Here is an 18,370-nt window from a genome sequence, read left to right as displayed (position 1 = left end):
GAAGCACAATGGTCTTACCCACAAAAAAAACTCTGAACTGAGTTTGATATAATTTCTGTAATATTTTATGGTCTAGATTTTAGTGGCAAAGTGGTCTAACCCACAACCCAAATGTGTCGTTACAGTGGTGCTTCCAATGTTAGACCATTCTTGAAAATACAAAACTTTGAACCCATTTTTCTCAAAAACTACAGAAAGTGTGTTAGACCACTCTGCTTCCAAACCCCTCATATTAAATCAAGGTATCTGTTTAGAAAAATAGAACACAAGGAAAATAATCCTCATCCAAAATAAGCACTTAGTTTTATGTGGACATCTCAAATGATGTTAATTTTTTTGGGACACCTTGTATTACTTCTGCTCACTACTCAAGCTTATCCACTACTATCTCTACTTCTGTAGCGGCTGATGGTGACTACTGGCGGCTGCTGAACCCCGGTGAGTACCGAGTGACGGCTACTGCAGAGGGATACCTACCCTCCTCCCGCATCTGCCAGGTCATGTATGACTACTACCCAACGATCTGTGACTTCAACCTTACCAAGATGCCCAAACAGAGGCTAAAGGACATTCTGGCTAAGGGGGGGAAACTTCCAAAGGATCTGCAGCTCAGGCTGCGGCAGCTCCGCATGCGGAAGCTCCGCGTCACCACCAAAGCCATCAACCAGAGACGTGCTGCTGCTGCCAAACGGGCAAAGACGGTGTGATGGTGAATAAATGAGAACAAAGCAGGACTTGGCTCAGAGACACCCACCTTCACTGGATTCCTGTCAGGTTTTCTTTTTTAAATGTTGTAATTTATCAAAGACAACAGATGGACACCTTGCTCCTTTTTTTTTTTAAAGCAGTGTTTCTTAGTTATTTTATACCAGCACACATGCTCACCTGAGAATTGAACACTTTCATCTTCTGCTGTGGAGCAGCAGACAGTTCGGAGCTTTATAACTGCGTTCACAAATTTCTGAATTCCAGAGAAAGAAGACATTTGGTAAGAGAAGACTTTACTTGAGTCTGTGTTTATTACATAATTACTATTTGACTTTACAGTTAAAAAAAATTAAAACAAAACAAATTTATTTAAGAACAGTAAGCTTCCACTTGATGCCGTTTCTCATCTTTGGTGGTGTCGGAACCTCTGCATCTACAAAGAAAAATAACAAATATTAGGCAGAACAAAAAAAAAAAAATGGAATAGAGAAATTATGCTACCTCACATGCAGCACCAGAAAAAGGTTTAGCCTGCAATAACACCGTTCACAACCAAATCATTTTTTCGTGTTAGCTTACACGTGGCACAAATCAGCAAAAAAATGAAAAAATATTTCAAAATGATTATAAAAATTATGAATGAAGATGTGTAAATGGTGATCAATGAAATGACAAATTAGTCAATACTACACATTGTACTGACCTTGTTGTGAAGCTGCAGGTCTCTGCTGCTGTTGGTAAGAAGCCATGATGCTGTTCGCGGTAGAGTTTGGCCCAGTGAGCTACAGAGCAGGAGTACGATGAGTTATAAAAAAAAAGCAGACATTCAAAATGTAAAATTACAATTAAATAATGTTGTTTTTTTCATTTCTATCTCACACACAATGGATGCGAGTGAATTTATCAATTCATTTTTGAGGATATACTTTTTAAAAAAACATTTTGTTCAAATACAGGGCCACCATGACAAAGTTTTCTGTGATGGTTAATGGCTACCTATTTAAGACCAGCTCAAATCTGCTTGGAGAGTGTTTTTCTATAATAATGACCAAGGTAACGAGGTCATTGTAGCAAATTATATCATGTGATTAGTGTCGATTAACGATTGATGCTGTAGTTAAGATTTTTCTAATTTGCTTCTTTATTGTTAAACCAGTCACAGCAACAAAATAAAAGCAAAGTGAAAATGAGATAAAACCAAATGTGAGGAAAGCATTTCACCGAGATACTACTACAACTACTACTAAGGTTGAATATTTACCAGGGCTTGGCTGTTCTGCAGGCTTTCAGGCCACACCTCAGGAACCGCTGCCTCCATCATCTGCAGAGCTTCTTCATAGGAAAGCTGCAACTTTGCTGCCTGTTTGTCAAACTGGAACAGCACCAAGGCCTTCAGCAGGTTGTGGACTTCCTCTGTAAGTAGAGGAGGAACAAAAAACATGCTCATAATATTCGGTGAAGTTTAGATTTTCAGTTCAGGTCTTTTAAAATGCAGAATGTTTCCTTTATTGTTCATTTGCTGCTTTGTCTACACTACAGACTTAACCGTTAGGTCTACATCGACAGGTCAACATTTTTGTCTGTTTCTGTGTTTAAACATCAGTAAGGTGTCCACGTGAGAACTGAATGTTTTTTCATCCTCTAAGTATTCATCCTGTTCACATTAGATATCTGTAGATGACTTGTTAATCTACTTTGAAACAATGAGGGACAAAATCCTCTCATCCAACACACATTCGAAATCTCATCTGAAGCTACAATGACAGCTGTGCACGTTAAACAAATCAATAAAAATAATCCATAAGAGTGATCTTTTTGCAGTCTTTTAGTACAAAAGTTCCCCTTTATTGGCCACAACTGCAGCTGCCCAGGAAACCACGGTCACAAATATTTCCACTCTTGATTAATATGTTATTTTAATGGATAATCAGTTAATGTCACTCAGTGTTTCTGAAAGCTCAAGATGACGTTCTCAGATGTCTTGTTTTGTCCATAACCCAAAGACCTTCAGTTTACTGTCACTTTATTCATTTAAAAGTTAACCAATTAATTGTCACTGTTCTAAAAATCTGTGCCAAAAAGTCACACTTTCATAAGACTCAGATTGCTGGAGCCTTTCATTAGTTTTAGAAAATGTTTAAAGCATATTTTTACATAAAATCAGAACTCAAAGTTTCCACATCACTGACGACATCGGGAGGGGATATTTTAATGTCCAGTATGAGCAGCAGGGATGATTGCAGCAGGCAAAGATAGTTGTGTGCATGTACAAGCACTCCTTACCACTTACTTTAATCATTTAGTTTTACCATGTGAACGGAAGCAGTGAATGTATTGCGACAACATGGACAAACTAAACTGTCCAGTGAAGGTCTTAATATGCAAACAGTTTTTGCATGTTTGTATCTGTACCTCTCATCTTGTCCACAGAGGTGATCATCTCTCCCAGGGCATACATAAGTGCTCGGTCCTCCATCGGGCTTCCTTCCTTCAGACTCAGCTTCTTTCGCTCGGCTTTCCGCCGGTTCTTTGATGATCTCCTGCAAGCAGAGCATGAATATTAAACCAGAAACAAAGCAAACACTAGGGTTTTTTGTGCGTGTGTTGTAAGTGGGAGCGTTTGTCTTACGAGGAGATACGGGAGTTACTCTGGGAGTATTTGGAACCGGTCATCACACTGCTGGCTTCAGAGTAAAGTTCAGCATCAGGACAGTCTGGACCATCTTCATCTGAAGAAGAAAACTGAATTTAACTGGTTTATTGGGAATGTATAGTTCATTTGGAATTTTCACAAATGAAGACAACAACCATAGGGGAAAAATGCATCTTAAAAGAGCATTTCCTATTTAATTTTTTGACAGAAGTATTGCACAAATATTGACCAAACTGTCAAAAATGAATACTGTTTAAGGAGGTTATCACCTCACATAGTGACTTCACTGGCAACCCAGATTCTTCCTCATCTGACCTGCAGAAAACCTACCCAGGAATTAGACTGATTCTTAAATCATGTGAGCATTTACAACCTCATCTTCACTCCAGATCTGGACCACGTACAGCACCTAACCTTTGTTCTAAGCCAGCAGTGATTAAAGCCTATGGATTATTTGATATGAACGTAGAAGTACTTAAAATACTGCAGTTTTGCTTACTGGAAGATGCATATTTTGTGAAACAGTAGTGGTTTATAATCCCACGCATTGGGGATTGTGTTTTTAACCACTTTCTGGTGACATGACTGGACAATATTAAGCATATAGATGGAGGCTATGTTGTGAGACTGATGTAAGACCTTTTGGGTTATTTCAAATTAATACACAACATAACTGACACAAAATTACAACACTTTGGATCACATCACTATTGTCTTGTTCTCACCCAGCATGTCCAGTTTGGCCTTTTCTTTCTGCTCACGGACCACGGCCAGCCGGGTCCTGTGCCGTGTGAACGTCGCTACCTGAGCCTCCAGGAAGACAGTCTGGGTATTGACAGCTGAAGAAAGACAATAGGTTTTGTGTGGTATTACCCTTCAACTTCTTCTGCATGTAGTTTTTCAGCAATTATTTAACAGAAATCCCCACGATTTTTCTTCGGGTTCCTGGGGTCAGCATGCTCACTTGACTGAACATGTTGTCTATAGCATTCTTACCTTCTATTAGTGCAGGTTTCAGGTTGGTTTCGGTGATGTCTTGCCTGTTGTGCATGTAAATCTGAAGCAGATATAAACATATTTATAATAACACATGCACACATGGCATGTCAGTGATTGTGTGTCTACCCAAGAATTTTCACTGAATATAGCCGTGCATTTTAAAAAAATTAAGTAAAAAGTAGGAAGGATGGATGGTTGATTAGAGGTCTTCTTTTATATGATGTCATCTTTTTATTGCTTTGGTGAGGTTTTTCATACTTTACTATTTTACTTGTTACTTGTTTTTGAATTTTGCATCTTTTGTCATCTTGTTTTAACTTTATCGTAACCACAGTTTAATTCAGCTTTACATAGTTTGGCCTGTTTTCTTGGTATTCTGCTTTTGCTTTGAGTGTTAGCATAGCGGTCTCTAACATTTTTTGCACCACGGACCACTTTCAAGCAAGACAATTCTCTGCGGACCGGTCATCGCGCACATAACAAATAATAACTGTTGTGTTTTGATTTTTTCTTATTAAAAAAAGTATCCTAAACAAATAAAAATTACCTTTTATTGCTAAATTTGTATTTACTTCTTTTCAAATAAGTTTTCCAGAGACTTTTTAAAAATTTTTATTTTGACAGGGGTTAGACTGACGGTTTCATTTAACAGCCAGGCATGAAAACTGACAGAGTCAAGTGCGAGAAACAAGTACAGACTTAAGTGACAGGAAGATAATCTAGTCTTCTTTCGAAATAAAACACAGTGTAGACAGTGTAGAAAAAAAACCCCAATTTTTTCTTCTTTCTGTGTGGCTTGATACCAAATGACCCACATCCTGGTGGTTGGAGACTTCTGTGTTAACGCACTGTTTAAATGCTTGTTTTTAAAAACGCTACATAAATTAAGCTATTATTTCTTTACTTACCAGTCGCAGCGCCTCCTCCCAGACTGCACCAGTGATCAGAGCCAAGATGGCTTCCTCACAGTCCTGTGGGAAACAGAGAAATACGGACGTTCAGACCATAGCTAGCAGCTGTGGACAGACAGTAACCCGATGCTGGTTGATTCATAATAGATCATAACCGCGGAAATCTAATATTAAATAGTTCTTCCACATTTATCCATTTGCTCATGCAGCACGCCAATTCATCAGAAGTCATTCATCCAGATGTTAACTGCTGCAGAGGATCTTACTTTAGCGTACTGGTCCAACAGCAGAGCAGCATCTGCATAGCGCCTCTGTTCAGTCAGCTTCTCTGTGAGGAAAAGAAGCACAAACCGTCACTGGAATTACATGCAATGTCACTTCTTCTAGAATCACACCAGCTGACTGACTACCTGTCAGTCTGGCCACCTGTTGTCATGGTTACCTGCCAGGTCTCTGGCCAGCAGAGCCAACTGGTCCGGTGGCAGCGGTATCTGCTGCGCCACACAGATGGCGTTTCTCCAGCTGGAGCTGCCGGCGAAAGCCTGCAGGGCGCGGACCGGCTCTCCACATCGCCATAGCAACAAGCCGGCCTGCTCCGCCTGTTGGTGCTCCACCAGGTGCTCAGCATATGCACAGTTCAGAGCCTGGAGGTTGAAAAGGCAACATACAGCACTGACTTTCTCTCACTTTGACACCATTAAAACTACGGTGCATTTGCCACATGTGATAAATGCATAATTGATGCTGCAGTCTAGTGACATGACTTTGATTCATGCAGACTCAAGTAACTTCAGGCCAACAGGCCACAGAAGATGAAAACAGCCCTGAGGTGTGTCTGTACCTTGTAGTGAACGCTATCTGTTGCGTACAGTTTTAGAGCTTCACTGTAGAGTTTCTGCTCCTTCACCAGCTGCAGAGCTTCACCGAAATGTTCTTCTCCTGAACACAAAATACACAAATCAGTTTGCATCAAACTTGTGTTTGCAAAACAGCAGCACCTTTTAGCTGAACAGATGTAACTCCTGTGTTTGCAGCTAAGTAAAAGACTCCCTCCGGTGAAAATCAATTTTCTTTACATTGTAAGTGTTCATATTGTTTTTTATAGATTAGAAGACATATCATGAGCAGAAAAAGCATTATATTTCCACCATGAATATGCTGTCTTAATTTACTTGATACATAACAAACCTAGAAAGTCAATCCTGTCAACTTGTAGGGTGGGGCTTTCTGTAACATTATGCTTCTTCAGAATCGGTTTCCAGGTTGAACATGTGTGGCTGAATTAGTCCAATATTGCTACTTGTCATTGTGTTGTGTAAAGTAGATTTACAGTGTTGGAGCAAAGTCGTCGGTGAGTTGTATCAAAGCTATTTTAAAGTAGAAATGTTTTACAGTCATTGAAAAATAAAGTATAAATATTTAACTTTGATACACAGAGATGAGATTTTAGGGGTTATATTAGTGACTGGAGAGGGTCAAAGTAACTTTATTGGCAAATAATCTCAGAAAAATAGATTCTGTCAAAGTGAAAAGCAGTAAAACGTTAAAAAGTTGCCAGACTGACCACACTTGCTGAGGTGAAGCAAGGCCTTCTTGTAGCGCTTCAGGTGTTTGTCGATGGTGTAGCGTTGGTAGTTTGGCTCCAGGCTCTTGAGCATGTTTAAGAAGGGAAGGTATTCTTTGGGGTCCTGCAGGAATAAGATGCCTTTAAATTTGTATAAAATGATTGAAGGACCATCTTGGTGTTTTTATATTTAGCTTAAAGTGAAACTGACTTTTTAAATTCCTGCTGTAATCAACTAGTAAGCTGTTGTAGTGCAAAGCATATCCTGAAAATGCACCGATTTAACTGTATTTTGACCATTTTTGTGAGGCAATTTGTTTCCTGTAGACACAGACTTCACTTGTAGCACTACTTTCACTGTGTCGCAAACAATCTAAATGATTTTTTTCAATTAAAACAATAAAGCTACAAATACAAACTTCTGCAACTGATAATGTTTTAGGAATCTTTTTCTTCTCACATCAGAGCTGAATATCTAATTAGCTTTGGGAGGACCTTACAGAGCAAGTTAATGAGGAATTTTGTGTAATATTTGGCACTTATTTCACTTTTTTACAAGTAAGATGAAAAAATATAGTATTGGGAAACTGAATTTTCATTTTTGTTTGCACTTTTTAGTGTTTCTTTTGCTAAAGTCAGATTTTTCCTGTTCCTCGGCCGTCTCATACCTTCTGGGATTTCTCGGCCACCATGAGTACGAGGTCGAAGTCGTACGTTCCCAGTGAGTGTTCGTACAGGTCGTTAACGTTGACGAGAAACAGGAGGTACTTTAATGCCTCTTCAGCGCTCACAGCACCTGGAGCTTCAGGAGGGTTCTCTGAGGAGAAAGACAGAGGAATTAAACACTGTCTCCTCATGTTATCTACTCTGTGTGTGTGTGTGTACAGCTTCTCAGTGTGCCAAAGGTTTACTCACCTCGAAGCTCGTGGACTTTCTGCAGAGCAATCTCCAGCTCTGGAACTGTCTTCTTCACATGAGCCGTCAGAATAGACAGACAGAACCTGGATGGAGAACACCATCATCATTGTATGTCCCACTAGTGGCATTATTTGATGAACTTTTATTTGCCATTCTGGTTGTATTTTTCACAAAAAACAAACAAACACATTTTCAGCTATTACTGTAAATGCTACTAAGAAAATTTTATAAAATTCTCTGAAATCAGAACCTGTATTTACTACATTTTACCCCTAACGATAAGCTATACTACTATGTGTAGAAAGGACAAAAATAGAATTATAACTCGCTTGTTTGGATCCATTGATTCCATTGCGTTCCGTAAAGCATCACAAACCACGTCCACCTTCTTCTGCCCAGATGAAGGTTGGTGCTGGATGGAGCTGCTCTCAGGACGGGGGTACATACTGCTAGTCGTGTCCTCCTCCCTGCATACCAAAGAAAACATGCTTGTTATATAGAAGTTGTTCTTGCTTTTATATATGAGATACGACTTATCCGGCTCTAACCAAGTCTTACTTCAGCTCAGTGAGGAAGAGGTTGATTTGGTTGATGGAGTTGAGTTGCGTGATGAAAGTCTGTATTTTCTCCAAGAAAACCTGCAAATGTAAAATAGCACTTTGTGTTAATTCATGCTCTCATTGTTGTTATTTAGGAACAAATCAGTTTGTAAAATGCTTGTTTCTACTATTCACTAACATTGAAAAGCATGTAAATTATTTACTGCTATCAGTTATTTATTTACAAATGTTTAAAAAGTCTCATCTATAAATCACAGATACATATTGCATTACACAGGTAAAACTTTTAATTCCTCTTCTTTTAGAAAATAAACACATTTCTGGTATATCCATGTATATTTTTGTAGTGTCAAAAATTTTGTCAGTTTCATCTACATAATATTGTAGAGTCATCGCCTTAACATGTATATAAATTAGGTAAGTTTCATTTTATATATATATATATATATATATATATATATATATATATATATATATATATATATATATATATATATATATATATATATACACACACTACCGTTCAAAAGTTTGGGGTCACCCAGACAATTTCATCTTTTCCATGAAAACTCACACTTTTATTCATGTGCTAACGGCACAACTGTTTTCTAATCATCAACTAGCCTTTCAACACCATTAGCTAACACAATGTAGCATTAGAACAATTCCATTCAATTTTATTTATATAGCGCCAATTACAGTCAAATTGTCTCAAGACGCTTTACAGAACCCGTATGTCTGACCCCCAGAGCAAGCCAAAAGCTGAGAGTGGCAAGGAAAACACCCTTTTAACAGGGAAACACAGGAGTGATGGTTGCTGGAAATGTTCCTCTGTACCCCTATGTAGATATTCCAATAAAAATCAGCCATTTCCAGCTAGAATAGTCATTTACCAGATTAACAATGCCTAGACTGTATTTCTGAGTAATTTAATGTTATCTTCATTGAAAAAAAAAAAACAGCTTTTCTTTCAAAAATAAGGATATTTTAAGTGACCTAAAACTTTTGAACGGTAATCGGTATCTGTTGTTATCATTATTATTATTTGCCATAATAAATAACACTGTAAGGTCTTAGACGTCACATGTATCACATTCGAGTAAAGTAGTATTGCATAACATTTTTGTCGGGTTTTAATCGCAAAATTAATATAAATTATTCCAGTAAAATCACACCATAAACAACAATATAGACTCACATCCCAATACTAAAACTTGTTAGGAAAATTTCACAGTTTCACTTTGGTACAACAGCTGTTGTTTTAAATGCTCTGTATAAAAACCGGTGACTTGACCTCACTTTTCTCACTGAAAGAAGCTGTGAACAAAAACCTATAAAGGCTTCCTGGAGTATAAAGTCCAATTCATGCTTTTTGAGTCCGCATACATGTCTGCAATGGTAAACACAGTCCATTATTCTCTAGATATCCTGTGCTCTGTCCACACACTGTGCTTGGTACACCACAGGAATAATCACTGATACAGTGCTGCAGGTTAATGTGTAACCAGCTATTGTCTCCTTGTGTATTTTTCTGTGTTAAATATAGTGGAAAATGCAACTGACCACGTAGCAAACCACCACAGCCTATTGTAGAATAAACAGAGTCACATATGCAGGCCAGGAAGTCGATGCAGAAAGCATGAATTGGCTGTAAGTGACTCCCCATAGAAGATAAGTATGATAACATTTTTTTTGTTAATCTGTTTTGCATATGTTTCATGGCAACAACTTATTTTGATCTAAGATAAATAAAAAGATTTTTGGTGAGCAATAGTGGACAGAAATTTAAGTGGTGTTTGTGTACAATAAAACTCCAAAGGGAACCTTTGAACGCTGCAAGTCTGCAGTCAAAGTAAAACATGTAGTTGGACAACTCCTTGTTAAATCCCAGTACATACCTTTGGGCTGTGATCATAGATGAGGTTTAGGTTGATTCTCAGCCTCCTCATACACTCGAAAGCGTCTCTGAATCTCAAACTGATGACACAAAACACCAACAAAAAAAGAAAAACATGTAGGATTGAGTTTAACACAGACAGGTATAGACTCACTGCTCTCCATTTCCAGTCTTTACAGCTATAAATCATCACACTTACATAATGCAAAGATGACCATGTTTAATTATAAAGCACTTTGAAAGTTTAGATTAAGAAAATGAAGTATAATTTAACAGTTAAGATCTTTGTAAATTTCACCTACATTCAGTGTGATACACCACAAGTCTTCTATTAACTGGAGTTGAAGGAGATCAGACTCACCTATCCAACCATGTCCTGAGCTGAGCCAACACCAGCGCTCTGTGATGTACAGTCTCCAGATTCCCACGAGGCATCTGGACACAAAAAACAAATCAGAGAGGGAGTGCATATTACCACATTTCTCATTTCCAAAACAGAAAATGTTAAACGTTTTTAATGTACAGTCACAGAAACTACATTTTACTGCTACGGTGGTTTCTATAGGCGAAACAGTGAAGCTGACAATGTGTGTTGTGTGTTAATCTGACCTGCAGAATCACTCTGGTGTCTTGAGGCACTACGGTGACGATCCTGGATCCTCTCTCCACTCTCCGAAGCGTCTCATCATTCTGACTTCCATCTGAGGCTAAGGCCGCCTGCAGCCCTGTGGGGTCAGAGGTCATTTAACTCAGATCCACCAGAAATCTGTTATTTATGTGTTACCAGGCATTACTACAAAGCTGTGTTTTTGTGTGTTTCTGTTTAAATTAGTTGATATGTGTAAGGAGAGAAAACTCAGTTTTTCACTGCTTGTCTTTGTCCCACCTTTGACAGTGAGCGTGCCCAGATGGAGGCAGCGGCAGGTGTGGGAGTGTGTGGTGATGAGGAGGAAGTCGTTGCAAACAGCGAAGGAGCAGACATTGGAGGCCAGCTGCAGGAAGAACAGCAGACAGAAATGTGCATGTTTTCCAAAAGTCCTGTTGGTATCCTCCTCCCAGAGAACAAATTGCTGGTATCAGGATGTTGAGACAATACCTCTGTGTCTCCAGCGTACAGGTGGGATCTGTCCGTCAGCCCAAGTAGACATTCCTCTCCGCTGATACTGCAGAGCGCCGTCTGGATGCAGGGAACAGGAAAGTTGATGCGACAACCGCTGGAGTCTCGCCAATCCTCCACGGATGGCTCAGGACAATCTACAGAGAAATGTAAAGAATATAAGATTCATTACTGAAAACTAGTGAATTTGACATGCATTTACAGCAAGTTCCAAAAGCGATGTAAGTAATCAGTGTTCATGTTCTGACCCCAGACCAGTTTCCGGATCTGTCCATCCTCCAGCTGCAGGGCCACAGTTCCAGTCTGTGAGCAGTGAACCACACTGACCACAACACCATCCACTTCCACAGCAGCCCTGAAGCACAAAACGGCAAGAAACGGTAAATAACTTTAAGTGATTTCAGTGTCACTGTGATAATTTACAGGTTTGACGGGATAAACCCATGTCTGAAACGGATTGATTTGCTTGCTGACCTCACTCCGAGTGTGTCAGTAGCATCCTGAACAGGACGAAGCATCTGCAGGGTGGAGGAGGTTGGCAGCAGACCAGAACTGACCCCCACGAACAGCTCATCCTCTAGCCACAGCAGCTGCCTCAGGGCCAGAGGATCATCAAGAAGGGCTGCCAGTCTGCAAGAAAATGGGGTAAACAGGAAGGACAATCGTTTGGGATAAAGTTTAAACAACCGATGAAAGTAGTAGTAGTAATAGTAGTAGTAGAAGAAGAAGTAAACCAATATGAAACAGAAACACTAGCATATTTTAAAATTAGGATACAGTTTTTTCCACGTTATTTAAGTAACCTTGAATGAGACAGAGCAGGTGGCAGAGTGTGAGGTGGAGCTGGATGTCAGAGGACAACAGCATAATGTACAGCACTGCAGGTTTATATGATACCTGAAGGTTTTCTGAAGGACCAGAGGATGAGACATAGTCCTGAACCCATCTGCCGTTTTGTCAGCCCGTTCTCCTGAATCTCGATTGACAGAGAAATACGCAAGGTTAATAAAATGAGACACAATTAACAAAGGGGATGTATTCTCCAGGTCAATATGCTCTCATCTGACCAAATTCTAACCAAATATCCATTTAAAGACTGTGTGGCTCAAGACAGATTTTAGAGACGTTGGATCAAAAATGGGCTTGAACCCAAAAATCTGGTTCAGGTTCCGAATCTTGGCTCAAATTTCAATGTTGACTACTATTTCCTGAATTCAGGGCCCTTAAAAAACAGAACTGAACTAAAAAAAAAAAAAAAAAAAAACAAGAAAATTTGAGTTCACAATGCCAAATTTACATAAAGTCCCACTCAAATATTCCTAAAACTACATGATGAGATAAATTCCACTCATTTTGGAAGGTAATCCAAAACATTCAGCTAATTTTGTAAGCCTACCTTGGCTGTAGATTGAGATCTGCCCATTAGCGGTGAATGCTGCCACCTGATTGGTCCCTTGAGGTCGACACAGGAAAGTCACCTGGTTCACTGGTGAAGTTAACTGGAGCTCGAATGAACTCATTGGAGGAGGAACCACACACTGCCTGAAAGAAGTCACCAGGATTTTCTCTGCAGGGGGTTTAGACAGACATTAACATCATGTCCAAATAATAGAACAATTCATTGCTGTCTTGTCGCATCAGCTTTCACCTCCATCAATCACAGCCACATTGGCGTTGTCGGTGGCGTCCAGTCCGGGGCTGCGCTCTGTCATCCAGCCCCAGTCGTAGGTGATGCTGGTCCAGCTGCGGGACACCACATGGAGCTGTAGGGGGCGCTCTGGGTCCCAGCAGACACAAACTGGAGCCTTCTGAGGGTCTCTGCCAAAGTCCAGGCTCTGCTTCAGATACCAGTGATAGTTCCCCACCGTCCACAGCTGGACTGCAGAGGAAGCACAACATGCGCATGGTGAATTCATCATACTCTTTTTTACGTAACAATACAATTAATCAATTTATATTTTTATTGCAGAAAATAAAAACCCCATGACAACTGTAAACATTGTGTAGCACTTGCAAATGGAAATAGACTACCATTAGTTGGGCTAAGGGCTAGGCTGTGATTAGGTTCGGCTCTGAGGGCTGTGTGAAAACTAATGAAGACAAAACACAGAAATTAGTTTACCGGTAATGTATTAAAAATAATCAACAGAAAATACTTGAATATATTAAGGCAAAAACAATGATGAAAATAATAATACAAAATACAAAACAATAACAGAAAATCAGAATCAGAAAATCCCCCCCCCAAAAAAATCAACCTTCACCTGTCCTTCAATCAATCCAAATCAGAATAAGCAGCTTCACTTTCAACAATTTAAAGTGACTATGTGCTTAGTTCAATATCAATAGTCCACTGACAATTCATGGTTGAAGTGAAAGATAAGCTGATTCATAAAACAATTCCAACAATTCCCAACAAATCCTACCACACCATTCTGGAAGGGATGAAGCTGTGGGGCTTTAGACCTGCCAATGAGTGGGGTGGGTGAAGGGGTGAAACGTGTCAGATGGTTTTCCAGTTTGGTCCAGGGTAGCTCGCCATCAGTTCAAGCCAATATTCAATGTTCAGGTGGGTGGCATCCAGAAATCCAAAAGCAGTTGAAGGTTTCCTCTTTGATGCCGTGATATCCAGGTTTCCAGGCTTGTGAAAAGTGAATGGTTTCCAGAGATGAGTGATGTGGGGTGATCCTGTTGTTCAAGTGACTGTGTGTGACTGAATGAAGTTGATGGGCTTCAAACAAAGGAACAGGGGTGGATTCCAGGTGGGAGAGGTGATTGGCTGAGGTGCTGAGGGTGACTGTGAGAAGGTCCAATAATATGGAAGTGACAGACTGCAACTGATTGTGACTGATTGTGACTGATTGTGACGGGCAGGTGTCTGTTCATAACTATTCCAGAGTGAATGCTACAATTGCTACACACTAATTTTGCTGAACTTACTGTGACTGTTGACCTGTCCATCCTCCCCAGCAGCCATGTCCTCCAACCAAACAGCTAAAACAGTGGAGTCACTGTTCCACAGCAGCTCCTTCACCTAAAACACGCACATCAGTGTTTTAATCTGGACCACAAACTGAAATACTGATCCCATGCTGATACTTCTAGTGTTAATCATCTTAAATAATTTTGTCATTTTGAACTTTGAATCTGGACATTGAACATGCCTTGGCTTGGTCTTTACTGAAAGGCAAAGTGAAGTCTCCGTGCAGCAGTCCGTTCTTCTCCATAAACACCACACTGTGTTTGTTGGGATGACGCTGGGTGCTCGCTATCAGGCTACCCGACGGTCTGAAACATCAAGACAAGATTTAACACTGATTCACAATTCTACATTCATTAAACAGAGTCAGTCCAAAGCAGTCTGACTCCCAGAGGAAACCCACGCACACACAGTGAGAACATGCAAACTCCATGCAGAAAGATCCCTGGAAGGCTGGGACATGAACCAGGGATCTTTCAGCTGCGAGGCAACAGTGCTGGTTTGTTTCACTTAAAGAATTCAAAGAAAATCGCTTCGGTAGAGCTCTTACTTCCAGCAGAGCGCCTGCTCCAGACCGTTGATGGGCTCACTGGTGGCCTGCAGGACACCCTCTCTGTTCCAGACCCGGACCTTCCTGGCTCCAGTCTGAGGACAGATCGCACTGACGGCAAAAAGCTGACCATCACCTCGCCACGTCACCCGAGGCCTGCGGTCATCCCAGGCCACAGTGGGCTGCACCTCCTGTGGTAAAAGCATATTTTCATGTTTAACATACTCTAAATTAAATTTCAATACAGTTTGACACTTTGTTTTTGTACAAGCGCTGATATTAGAGTGAGTAGTCAGTGACCTGGATCTTCTTCTGTGCTGCTTGTTTCCCCTCTGAGCCATGGAACTGAGTCTCCTTCTTTCCCCAGCCGACTGTGATGAACTTTCCTGCAAAACAAACAATCTAGGTGAGCACATTAAATCTAGAGAACAATCCAGTGAACCTCAACGGTTACTAATCTAAACTGAGTCCTAATGAGTCACTGTACCTTCACCGAAATCATCCTGGTGGATTCCGACCTCAGTGATCGGCTCAAAGTCTTTGGTCATCATGATGATTGTTTCCTGACCTGTGAACACAGATTATTAGTGATTTATTTACCTGTAATACTGCTAATTGAATTGAACTAATAATTAACCATTTTGTCTTGTTTATTAGTTAGATATGTATACTTAGAACAATAGCAAATCTTGACCACACTCATCTCATCCTGCTATCTAGAAATTCTGGGCTCTTGTTTATCTTTCTTGGTTTTCACACTAAGAAATGATGCTACTGCAAACATCAACTTCACTATTAAATAAATAAATAAATAAATAAATAACACTTTTCAACAATTGTTCAAGATACTGACCAGTAGTGAGGATGACAAGCTCCTCATCAGGACTCCAGCTCATCGAGGTAAGGCCACTATCGACACTGCCAACACACTCCAACTGTGGAAGAGAAGATTTTTTGTGATGACCCTCATTCACCTAACACTACTGCTCTCTCTCCATCATAAGCAACTTTTCTGCACCGCCAACCTGGCAGGTGTTGAGGTTGAAGAGAACGACATCCCCGCTTGCCGTGGCCAAACACGCAGACTCAAGTTCAGCCAGGTCCTGCAGTCCGACCACCACTCCGCTGCCATCCTCTGGGAGGAAACTGTCTGCTGTCAGCGAGGCTTCACTGACAACCTGGAGAAGAAAACAGAGGACATGCTGCACGTTTCCTTTTTTACTTTATTCTGTAAACACATTTCTGTCCTCTCTGAAACAGAACTTAAATGGACTAAAACCCTGAGAAGTCTCGACTTCTGACAACTCACAAAATATTTCCTCCGAAAACAAACATATAAGTGCTGTATTTCAGCAACAGCTCACCTGACCAGTTCGAGGGTCATACTCTGTGATGGAGTACTGAGAGGCAATCAGCAGCGAACCAGTGTCGGCCCGCACATAGAAACACTGTGGAGAGCCTGGACCCTGAAGCTCGGACCTCCGCAGGCTCTTCAGCAGCTTCAGATTCCTCATTTCACCTCAGGAATCTGGTCCCAAAGGCAGAAGAAGACCTGAAACAGCAAAAAATGTACACATTCAGGAAAAGGAAACCTGTAGGTATAGCTGGTCGATATATTTGTTTAATATTCACCCTCTGTTACAACTCAGTATAACTGGTTATATTATGATAAAATACATTCTAATTGTTAGTAATGTATTTGATTGAAATGGCAGCAAAGGTCTCTGCCTACCTATATATTCAAACTACAGACACTGTTTTACATTTTTTCCCCTTCACCTGATATGTTTTCTAAAAGCACCAATAAATATTCCTAAAATGTCATATCATGCAATATTGAAGAATACAGTTGCTAACGCATAACCTGTCTTTGATTTCTGCTGTCTGAAACAATAAATTAACTTAAAAGTTGAAAAAAAATGTCTCATTCATAACAGGACCTGGGATCTAGTGATTATTTTAATTTCTGATTAATATTATCGACTTTTTTTTCTGCTCTTTTTTTTTATTAGTTGATCAGTTGTTTGGTCTATAAAATGTCAGAAAATGGTGAAAAGTGTCGATCGGTGTTTCTAAATGTTTAAAATGACAACCCAAAGACGTTCGGTTTTGCGTCATAGAGGAAGAATGAAACCAGAAAATGTTCACGTTTCCATTTATTTCTTAAAAAAATACTCAATCTGAATAACATATCATCAGAACAGTTGTCAGTAAATTTATATGGGTGGCATCTAATTGATTTACAGATAATATATTCTAAGAGTGTCAATAAAAACTCCTGCAATATAATTTCACGAGCAGTATTGGAGAACAGTTGCTAAAGAACACCCTGTATTTGTCTGCTGTTGTCTGAAGAAATTAAATCAACATAAAAGTTTAAATAAGTTCCTTATAAGTTCGCACATGTTAAACACTGCTTCATTTAGTTTCACATGATTATTCAACATTGTATTTCAGAATTATGGCTGTCAAACTGACATCAGTGGTTTGGACTTGGAAAATACTGTAGATTTTCTCTAATTCGGATGATTTTATCAAGTACGAAAACAAATTAGCATTTCAATAATCAGATACATTAAGCTGTTAACCTGTGTTACAAACCGCACCTCGAATGTTATTCCCACAGCACATTAACAACAAAATAACACCATCAGAACCAGACAATAACGGCAAGGCTTTTAAAAATACATTAACATGTTTAAAAAAAAGTTGCTTGTTCGTAGTTTTATGCCACAAACTGATTACTGTAAAGACTCAATTTCATGTTGTCCGAAAATGGAACTAGCTAACTGCTAGCTTGCCTTTAAACTAAAGGAAGCGACGTGATGCGTAGCTGCAATTATTCAAAACAGCGAATAGAAAGTGGCAGCTTTGAAACCTAACATCGAAAGAAAACGATAAAAACTCACGAAGACAGAAGTTGAAGCAATAAAACCCTCTACGTATCCGGCATCAACACCATAACAACATACATGTGGCGCTGTCAGACGAACAAACTCTGACCTCTGTCGCACGTAGATGGATGCAACGGTGTCGCCACCTGATGACGCGGAGTGAAACTGCATCCTGGGGAAAAGTTTATGTTGGGAAACGTTAATAAAATGTTCAAATCATAGATTGTTCAAATATGCAAAAACGTTTTACAATGGAAATAAATCTTATCTGTTTAATTAATTGTTATTGTGATTTATGACGAAATCCATATCCAAAAAAACAATACAACAAACCAAAAAAATCCAAAACAAACAAACAAAAAAAATACAGAATTGTCTTTCTTCTCTGGTTCTAAATTCCTTAGTCTTTCTGCTTTTGTAAATTCTGTGCTATATAGGCATTTTGTGCAAATATAGTACTCTATCGGTATTTCTACAATGTAAAACATGAGAGCTCCATTAAGTTATATGAACTTCTTTGTCTTCTTTAACTCAAATTGTCATGACAAGTTTCGAATATTGAACTCAAGTTTATAAGTTTTAGAAAATAAAACTTAAAGTAATCAATTGTCTTGACTAT

At 39.5% G+C, this 18,370-nt stretch overlaps 2 protein-coding genes across 4 annotated transcripts in view; one reads left to right on the top strand and one right to left on the bottom strand.

Moving 5' to 3' along the window:
• LOC111563482 (probable carboxypeptidase X1) overlaps positions 1-4,903 on the top strand; it is a 47,231-nt gene extending 42,328 nt beyond the window's left edge. For both annotated transcript variants that reach the window (XM_055016385.1, XM_055016384.1), the window contains one exon: positions 403-4,903. In XM_055016385.1, coding sequence (XP_054872360.1) covers positions 403-707 — 305 coding nt within the window. In that variant the 3' untranslated portion in view covers positions 708-4,903. The remainder of the gene's footprint in view (positions 1-402) is intronic.
• Positions 1,001-17,893, bottom strand: LOC111571139 (elongator complex protein 1-like). 2 transcript variants are annotated; one of them, XM_055016382.1, is made up of 35 exons: positions 17,767-17,893; positions 16,222-16,409; positions 15,883-16,035; positions 15,711-15,792; positions 15,345-15,425; positions 15,158-15,243; positions 14,858-15,048; positions 14,492-14,615; positions 14,268-14,361; positions 12,976-13,206; positions 12,724-12,894; positions 12,225-12,303; positions 11,802-11,957; positions 11,576-11,682; positions 11,307-11,464; positions 11,097-11,202; positions 10,820-10,935; positions 10,572-10,645; positions 10,212-10,290; positions 8,312-8,391; positions 8,083-8,220; positions 7,751-7,836; positions 7,504-7,652; positions 6,836-6,959; positions 6,113-6,210; positions 5,714-5,915; positions 5,538-5,599; positions 5,269-5,331; positions 4,358-4,418; positions 4,087-4,200; positions 3,338-3,437; positions 3,121-3,248; positions 1,970-2,121; positions 1,412-1,490; positions 1,001-1,141 (listed from the first exon to the last, which is right to left on the bottom strand). In XM_055016382.1, the coding sequence occupies exons 2-35, from the start codon at positions 16,369-16,371 to the stop codon at positions 1,074-1,076; spliced, it is 3,942 nt and encodes a 1,313-aa protein (XP_054872357.1). In that variant the 5' UTR covers positions 16,372-16,409; positions 17,767-17,893; the 3' UTR covers positions 1,001-1,073. The 2 variants fall into 2 exon arrangements, with proteins under 2 accessions (XP_054872357.1, XP_054872358.1); XM_055016383.1 differs by lacking the exons at positions 5,269-5,331; positions 5,538-5,599; positions 5,714-5,915; positions 6,113-6,210 and having other exon boundaries at positions 4,358-4,420; positions 6,866-6,959.
• Positions 17,894-18,370: the final 477 nt, after the last annotated feature.

This window comes from Amphiprion ocellaris, chromosome 13 (genome assembly GCF_022539595.1).
Source record: "Amphiprion ocellaris isolate individual 3 ecotype Okinawa chromosome 13, ASM2253959v1, whole genome shotgun sequence".
NCBI lineage: Eukaryota > Metazoa > Chordata > Actinopteri > Pomacentridae > Amphiprion > Amphiprion ocellaris.
Note: the sequence above shows the minus strand (reverse complement) of the source record. Positions and strands in the feature narration are given on the sequence as shown.

Coding starts and splice junctions, on each gene's coding strand:
- LOC111571139 (XM_055016382.1), bottom strand. CDS start 16,371: ATGAGGAATCTGAAGCTGCTGAAGAGCCTGCGGAGGTCCGAGCTTCAG. Junction 11,958..12,224: donor GTCCTTCAGAAAACCTTCAG/GTATCATATAAA, acceptor ATTTTCTTGCAG/ACTGGCAGCCCTTCTTGATG. Junction 1,491..1,969: donor TGCAGAACAGCCAAGCCCTG/GTAAATATTCAA, acceptor CCTGCTCTGTAG/CTCACTGGGCCAAACTCTAC.